This window comes from Nicotiana tomentosiformis, chromosome 2, assembly GCF_000390325.3.
Source record: "Nicotiana tomentosiformis chromosome 2, ASM39032v3, whole genome shotgun sequence".
NCBI lineage: Eukaryota > Viridiplantae > Streptophyta > Magnoliopsida > Solanales > Solanaceae > Nicotiana > Nicotiana tomentosiformis.
Window position 1 is genome coordinate 73281440 of NC_090813.1, and position 8171 is coordinate 73289610.

The following is an 8171-nucleotide window of genomic DNA, read 5'->3' on the forward strand; positions in this document are numbered from 1 at the left end:
TCCCGAGATACGCCCAAATATATGGCAAAATAAGAGGACACATAAGAATATGCAGAGTCTGGATCAAATAAGACTGGCGCATCTCTATGACAGACCAGAACAATACCTGTAATGACATAGTCGAAAGCAACTACCTCTATACGAGCCAAAAGAGCATAATATCTGGCCTCCCCTTCTAGGGCGACCTCGACCTCCCCGACCTCTACCTTGAGCTGGCTGAGCAGGTGGGGCGGTAGCTGGTGCTGGAATCATAGCATAAAGACCTAGTGGAGCACGCGGTGGCTGAGAAGTCTGTGGAGGTGCACCCCTCCTAAGTATGGGGCAATCCCTCACCATATGGCGAGTATCGCCACACTCAAAACAAGCTCTTGTAGAGTGTGGCTGTTGTGACTGGCTCGGGCCAGGTCTGCTGGACTGACCGCTAAAAGCACCTTGCAGGAGGCGCACTAGATACTAGCGGTACATAATAAGGCTCCTGGGGCCTAGAAGGGACCGGAATAGCACTTTCTTTCTCAAATTGAGCCCAAAAATATCAAGGAAGTATTGAAAGATGTTGACTGGATTACTGCTATGCAAGATGAACTCTATCAATTTGAGAGGAACAACGTATGGCACTTGGTTCCTCGACCTGCTAACAGAATTGTTATAAGAACCAGGTGGGTATTCAGAAACAAACTTGATGAGTTTGGAAACACAACAAGTAACAAGGCAAGGCTAGTAGTTCAAGGCTACAATCAAGATGAAAGGAGTGAATATGATGAAACTTTTTCTCCAGTTGCTCGAATGGAAGCCATCAGAATCCTCATTGCCTTTACATCTCATATGGAATTTAAATTGTTCCAAATGAATGTCAAAAGTGCATTTCTGAATGGGTATTTAAAAGAAGAAGTATTTGTCAAGTAACCACCTGGCTTCGAATGTCATGAGTATCCTGAGCATGTATTCAAACTTGACAAAGCTTTATATGGGCTGAAGCAGGCTCCTCGTGCTTGGTATGAAAGGTTGTCCAAATTTCTCATAGAAAATGGCTTTACAAGATGAAAAATCGACAACACCCTATTTCTGAATAAACGAAGGAGGAACCTGCTCATTGTGTAAGTATATGTTGACGACATCATATTTGGTGCAACAAATAATTCTCTGTGTGAAGAGTTTGCAAAGCTCATGGGGAGCAAGTTTGAAATGAGCATGATGGGGGAATTGAATTTCTTCTTGGGTCTGCAAGTAAAGCAAACACCTAAGGGGACAATGATAAGTCAGCAGAAGTACATCAAAGAGCTTCTAAAGAGATTTGAGATGGAAAGTTCAAAAATCATTGATACTCATATTGTCACTGCCACTCGTCTGGACATGGATGAACCTAGTTCTCCTGTGAACGAGACCATGTACAGAGGTATCATTGGGTCACTCGTGTATCTCACAACAAGCATACCAGATATTGTATTCAGCGTAGGATTATGTGCTAGGTTTCAATCCAATCCAAAGGAATCTCATCTGAAGGCTGCCAAGAGAATTCTAAGATATCTCAAAGGAACACATGACCTGGTTCTCTACTACCCTTCAGGAGACAATTTTGACTTGATTGGGTATGCTGACGATGATTATGCTGGTTATCTAGTGGATAGAAAAAGCACCTCTGGCATGGAATTTTTTCTGGGATCATGTCTAATTTCATAGGGTACGAGGAAACAAAACTCAATGGCTCTTTCAATTGCAGAAGCTGAATATGTGGAAGCTGCTTCTTGCTGTGCTCAATTGATGTGGATCAAGCAGCAGTTGGAGTCCTTTGGTGTATTTTCTGATTATGTTCCATTACTATGTGATAACACCAGTGCTCTCAACATGGCAAATAATCCAGTCCAGCATAAGAGAACGAAGCACATTGATGTGCAATATCATTTTCTCAAAGACAATATTGAAAAAGGGCTTATCTACATGAAGTTTTGTAGCACAGAAGACCAAATTGCAGATATATTTAGCAAAGAACTGAGTATTGAGCACTTCGAAAAGAATCGACTGGCACTTGGGTTGATAAAGTCAAGCTGAGCACCTGGTCCCTCAATGATTAGCTATGAAGAAATGAAAAGGTAAAACAGCTAAAAAGTGTTTTCTGGCAAGTTCTAACTCATTTCTATACTGTTACAGGTAGACACGCATGGCAATTATAGAGCAACCAAGAAGCTAGTGGCACTGCATGTTGGTAAAAGGATGAGGCTCACATTTACAAAACTTGTGAGGGAACATTGTTAGTTTCCTTGACACAGGTTAGTAGTTCCTTTGTACTCTCATACACAACCTTTTAATGGCTGAGAAAGTGCCACTTCATTAAAATGTCAATTTTTATGTTTTCCCTTCTTTAGAATCCAAGCGTCGTACCCATTACTAATCGACCCGTCTACCCAGAAAATTAATACTCATTCCTAACTGGTCCCTCACCCTCTTTAAATAAACCCAAAAGTTGTCTCTATCATCACTGTTCACATCAAAAGTCAAAATCTCTCTTTTTCTCTCAACAACTAAATACTCATTTTCTTTAAGTTCTTACTACAAATCCCCACCATGTCTCAGAATCTAGGAGCCTAAAATGTTTCAGGAGTCGTCCCCACTGTGTCTTCATCTCACGAAGCACAGGCGACAAAGTCTAAGTCCCCCATGCCACCAAGTCCAAATCCCACACAAGATTCTCAACCAAAACTCCGAACCTAAAGAGGTTTGTGGTTGTAAATTCTCCTTCTGCCTCGCCAAAAACAATGGCTGAAGGCGATACAGTAGAGGGAGAAAAAACTCAAGAAGTCTCTAGTCTGCAAGTAGAAGAGAGCACTGAGGCCCAACAGAGTGTGCTTCGTGATTATAAAGAATCAGCACCAAGCCTTGATTTGAATGTTGCCAACCCTACAGGTAATGTCTCTCCTGAGTTTACTTTGGGGTTAAATGAACAAGAAGCCATAGAAACTACATTGTTAATAGCTGCTGAGGGAGTCGTGGTCGGTGGTTGTGAAGAGGTTAATGAGACTGTTGGGTGTCAGGGGGAAGGTGAAGGCTATCCGGAAGAGAGTAGGGAATTGGTGCCTTTTGAAAATACAACATCTAATAGTACTACTGGGAAAACTCATGAGGGACCTGTTCCCTCTGCTCAAGAGGAGCCCTCTACTCCTGTTTGAGATAAAACTCCCTGCTCTATAAAAGAGCCCTAGGTCAGTACTGATCCTGCGCCCTCTTCTCACTTCGATCATGAGCCACTAAACATTGTCATTCCTGAGATGAGATCTCTATCTGAAGAGAAATAGTGAGGAAGACTATGATGATATGCATGCAACAAGCTTCATTGCTGCTCGAAGTAAGAAACGAGTTCCCAGTGCACTTACTCTTAAAAGACCCACTACTAGGTTGCAAAAGAGGGAGGCTCTTGAGTTTATGCTAAAGAAAAGCAAAGAAGAAAAGAAAAGGAGGAGGTTAGTGAAAGTGGGAAAGCTGGTAAATGAAGAGGAAGTGCCTCTAGCACTTATTGTTGATATTGATAACGAGGTGACTGAGGAACCTGGTTCCTTAACTCGTATGTCCTTGAAGAAACCTACAGTTCCAAAACCTAGGAGAGAATCATCTGTGAGCATGATGGAGGGTAGCAATGTTGAAGTAGAAAAGTTTGGGTAGAAGGTAGATGAGGAGTCTGGTGAGAAAGTTTCTGAAAAGTCTGGTGACAATGTACCTGAGAAATTGTCTGATAAATCTGCAGAGAAAGGGAAGAGTGTGAGAAAATCTGTGAAAAGGAAAGATGGTGTCAATGAGGAACTCGGTTCCTCCAAGAAAACCAAGGTGAGTGTGGCCAAGGAGAAGGAAGAGAAAACCTGAGACACCAGAAGGTGTTGTGAGGCAGAACATTTGCCCCTGATATTCTTGACATGGCGGAGATGTGCCAACTAGTTGATATCTGTGAATTTCAACAGTGGACATATTTGTTCACTACTAAGAGCCCTAAGGTGTATGAGGCGGAGGTGCGCAGTTTCTATGCTGATATTTTCGCTGTAGAAGATGATAACATATGCCTGAAGGTGAATGGTGTTGATTTTGTAATAGATGAGGTTGTTCCGGGAATAATTCTGGGAGTGCCTACTTGTGACATATCATCCATTGAAGGGACTTACTCTTCAAACTTCAGAAATGCCATTTTGAAGGATGATGCAGTACAGCAAGGGAACGGGTACACAAAAAGGCCCTCCTACTAGTGTACCAATTATTGTTCGAGATGGTGAACAAGGTTTTGCTCCCACGCATAGAAAGGCGTTCCATTACGTCACGAGCAGACTTGTTCCTCATAGAAGCACTGGAAGCCTACTCCACTATTAATCTGTCGGGTATCATGATTGAGCACATGAAGAAACTGCATATTTTAAGGATTGTAATTATGGGCTGCCCTACGGGTTCTTACTCACTAAGTTATTTGAGTTCTTCAAAGTCCCTTTGGGAAAGGCTGCAGTGGGCACTCGCAAGCAGACCTTCTCCAAGACCACCTTAGAAGAGTGTGAGTGCATCGATAAGAAAGAAGGGGTTAACAGCAATTCCACTATCTCTCAACTGATTGAAGCTCAAAATATTGGCAATGAAGAGATAAGGAAGTTGAAGGCACGAAATGTCATTCTTGAGGGACAACTTAGTCAGGCCTAGGAGGCACCTGGTTCCAGCAGTTCACAAGGCGCAAAGGTTGCCCGTCTGACCAAGGAAAATGCTGAATTCAGGAAACAGGTCGAGAACATGAAGGAGAGGTTGCTTAATGATCAAGTGTCAGCAAATGCTCAAATGGATATTCTCCTTAGAACCCTTGCCTCTTCATCTCTCCCTCCTCCCCCCCCCCCCCCCTTCCAGTGCTCCTTAAAATCGTTCCCTTCCCAGTGTCCAGTTTAAGCTGTTTGTCCTCTGTTTTGGTCCCTTTATTTTGATGTGTTTAGTGGCTGATACTTTTTTAGTTGTTTTATTTTGTGAATGGTTATGTAACTAGGAGCATCCCGTCCTTTTGCCTTGCATGCTATACTCTTATGCTCTTTTAGCTTATTACTTGTGTCTCGTCTTTTTATGATGCCAAAAGGGAGAAAATTAATTAAAGGGGAACAGGTTCGGGGGGAATATAGGAAATATTTATGATACTCTGGTTCTTAGGGGGGAACTTCAATTACAAGTTTGTCATCATCAAAAAGGGAGAATTTGATAGGTTATGTGTCATTTTATGTTCTGATGATCAAACAAACTTAATGATAAGAACCACATAGGGAACCTCTTCCACATCCTCAACATGCTCAAGATCAACAAGTCTCAAATCTGGGACATGTTCCAACACTCAGATTCAAAAAATCAACAGAGGGAACGGATGGATATTAGTTCCCTTGCTGACTATACCAGTTAACTCCCCACAGCTGTAAAGTCGCTGCAATTATTCCTCTGCACACATGTAACAGTGCAAACAGTGCAGCAGTCACTTTATGGGAAATACCCTTGTACCAAATATGCTTGCATCATTCAAATGATGTCACTTGTGTAATATTAACATGAAGCAAAGGGAAAACAACACACTTGCACATTCTAGAATTCATCAAGCTTTCTCTCAAGTGTGTTACTAACTTGCAAGTGACATTCAGGGCTTCAAGAACAGAGAAACATCATAACGAAGGATAATTTTCCTGCATTGAGTTATTACATGTCCCTACTTATGTTGTACCTTTGTTAAAGTGATTTACCTGTAATCCCTACTTAGCTTAGCTAGAAGCATTGTGTAGGAAACCTTTTGTAAAATCATAAATATCGTGTTTGTATCTTGACTAGAGCTAGTCGAGTTGGGAGCTTTGTAATAGAGTTATTACATTTGAGTGAGGGATTAAGGTTTAAATTTCTAGGTTACAATAGGTTATAATCTGAACTTGCTCGGTTAGTGAAGTTGAAATCTTACGAGTATAGGTCGTGGTTTTTAATCTCGTGAGCTGGGAGTTTTTCACATAAAACTCTTCTGTGTCATTATGTGTGTTCTTTTAATCTCGTGAGCTGGGAGCTTTACTTATCTCTTTATGTGTGTTCTGTGGGAACTGATAGATAACCCGGTTCTCTATACAGTTTGGTTATACAGTTTAGTGTGCCCTAAGTTTCTATCAGTAACTGCGATAGCATAGTGGAAGGCAAAAATTAGGTCTTTTGAAGAATTATAACTAATAAAGAAAACTGTATTTTTTAGAATTTGGAGGAGGAAAGCCAAAAGTCTTGCCGCCAAAATCTTTTCCCTCTAAATCACATATACACTTCATACAAAAAATTTTGGAACACTAATTTGTAGTGGGACAATATATTCAGAGACAAAGATCAAATTTGACTAAAATTGGATTGAGCCGGTTTTAGAAATCCCAACATCTTAGGGTCTTGAGGTGTTTCTAACAAAGGAGCCCTAGGAAACGGCTAATCTTTGGACCTTTAGCTGGCAATTGTGGTTAATTATAAATATAGGTTTCCTCGGTCCTACATATAGTTTAATTTTATTTATCTTTAAATTCAACAACTAGTAAGTAGTAGCAATAATATTTTTTATGGAACATTGAAATTTTAGTCAAAATGTTTTAAATCGGCAACATTATTTTAAAAGGATTAGCATTTTTACTTAATAGGGGAATCTTTAAATTATAAAAATAACATAATAAATAATATAGAAAGTACATTAAAATTTTAAGAAAATTAAAAAAGATTAAAGAAACTCACAGAAAAATAAAATATCTAGAATATTTTTATAAGTATCAATAATACAATAGTGTTAAATTTATTATGAGATACAAATCAACTATAATGACTAAACTTTCAAACAATTAGAATATTAAACTTATGAAAAAATATTAACAAACTACACATTAAATTACCTCTGAAAAAGTAAATAATCAATAAACTTTATAAGTACTATAATTCAAAATATTACTCCTTCATAATTAAGTGCAATTGTAGTAAAAGAATAAAAGTCTCATAATTTTGGGAGACATAAAGCTAAGAAATAAAGAGCAATAGCGAGTAAAGACATAAATTTCGACTATTCATTTTCAGAAGAAATATTCAAATGATATTAACTTCCACGATGTTCTCACTTAAATAGTAAATATGCAATACTATGACTTGACATTTTAGTTAATCTCAATTTTTATATTTATATATATGAAAAGAATTTGTATCATTCATTTGTTAAATTATTTTGAGGGTCAATTACTAATTAAAAAATTTAACATATGATTTACGTAGTAACTCCCGAACGCTGAGAATAGGCGTGTTCAGGATGCACAATTAGACATTTGGGGCATATGCCTCACAAAACTAAGCCTCATACATGAGCCCTCGCAGCAAGTGCCTCATCCAAGAGTGAGTCTTGGACGAGTCCGAGAAAGACTTTTAAGACATTAATCGACAATCGCATAACTCGTCTATCCGGAGGATAAATATCACAATATAAAATATAATAATATAAATAATGATGTTTTGATTCTAGACAAAGAATTATTTAACAATTAAAAAATACAAAAAATTTCAACATTAGATGTACATGTTCGTAATTATCGACTGATAATATGACATTTAAAGTAAAACTCATTTTTCTTTTTGAGTACGATATTTTGTTCAAACATCATGTTTTTACTATATTTTGTATCTAATATCATTGTTGTTTTTCCTATTTGTATCAATTGTCCTTGTTTTACTGACATCTTAGTTTTTAAGACATTTCTTCATAATTGTTGCTGTTTTTTTGACATTTCTTCATGAATGTTGTTATTTTTACGATATTTTGTATCAAATGTCATTTTTTTACAACATTTAGTATCAAGTGTCATTGGTTTTATGACATTTTGTATCAAATGTCATAATTTTGACGATATTTCTTCATTAATGTCGTTATTACGATATTTTGTATCAAATAAAATATTTTGATGACACTTAGTATCAAATGTCATTGTTTTTATGACATTTTGTATCAAATATTGTAGTTTTTATGACATTTGTTCAAAAATGACAAGAATTTCATGATTTTTCGACACTTATTTCAAATGTCACTAAATAAATGTCACTGTATCCTCACTTTCTTGTAGTGTCTAGTGAGAAAGTATGAAGGTTAAAGAGTTACACATAACGTGACTAGACTAAGGTTATATTTCTTCCCTCCTTAT

General features: G+C 38.0%; 3 protein-coding genes across 3 annotated transcripts; all 3 read left to right on the forward strand.

The window, feature by feature from the left end:
* Positions 1-570: 570 nt before the first annotated feature.
* Positions 571-903, forward strand: LOC138905065 (uncharacterized mitochondrial protein AtMg00820-like). Its single transcript, XM_070193567.1, has one exon. It carries the CDS (start codon positions 571-573, stop codon positions 901-903), a length of 333 nt encoding a protein of 110 aa, XP_070049668.1.
* Positions 904-1164: 261 nt separating this feature from the next.
* On the forward strand, positions 1165-1677 carry LOC138905066 (uncharacterized mitochondrial protein AtMg00810-like). Its single transcript, XM_070193568.1, has one exon. It carries the CDS (start codon positions 1165-1167, stop codon positions 1675-1677), a length of 513 nt encoding a protein of 170 aa, XP_070049669.1.
* A 1073-nt stretch (positions 1678-2750) lies between these two features.
* Positions 2751-3849, forward strand: LOC138905068 (uncharacterized). The gene is made up of 3 exons (XM_070193569.1): positions 2751-3155; positions 3280-3603; positions 3655-3849. The coding sequence occupies exons 1-3, from the start codon at positions 2751-2753 to the stop codon at positions 3847-3849; spliced, it is 924 nt and encodes a 307-aa protein (XP_070049670.1).
* Positions 3850-8171: the final 4322 nt, after the last annotated feature.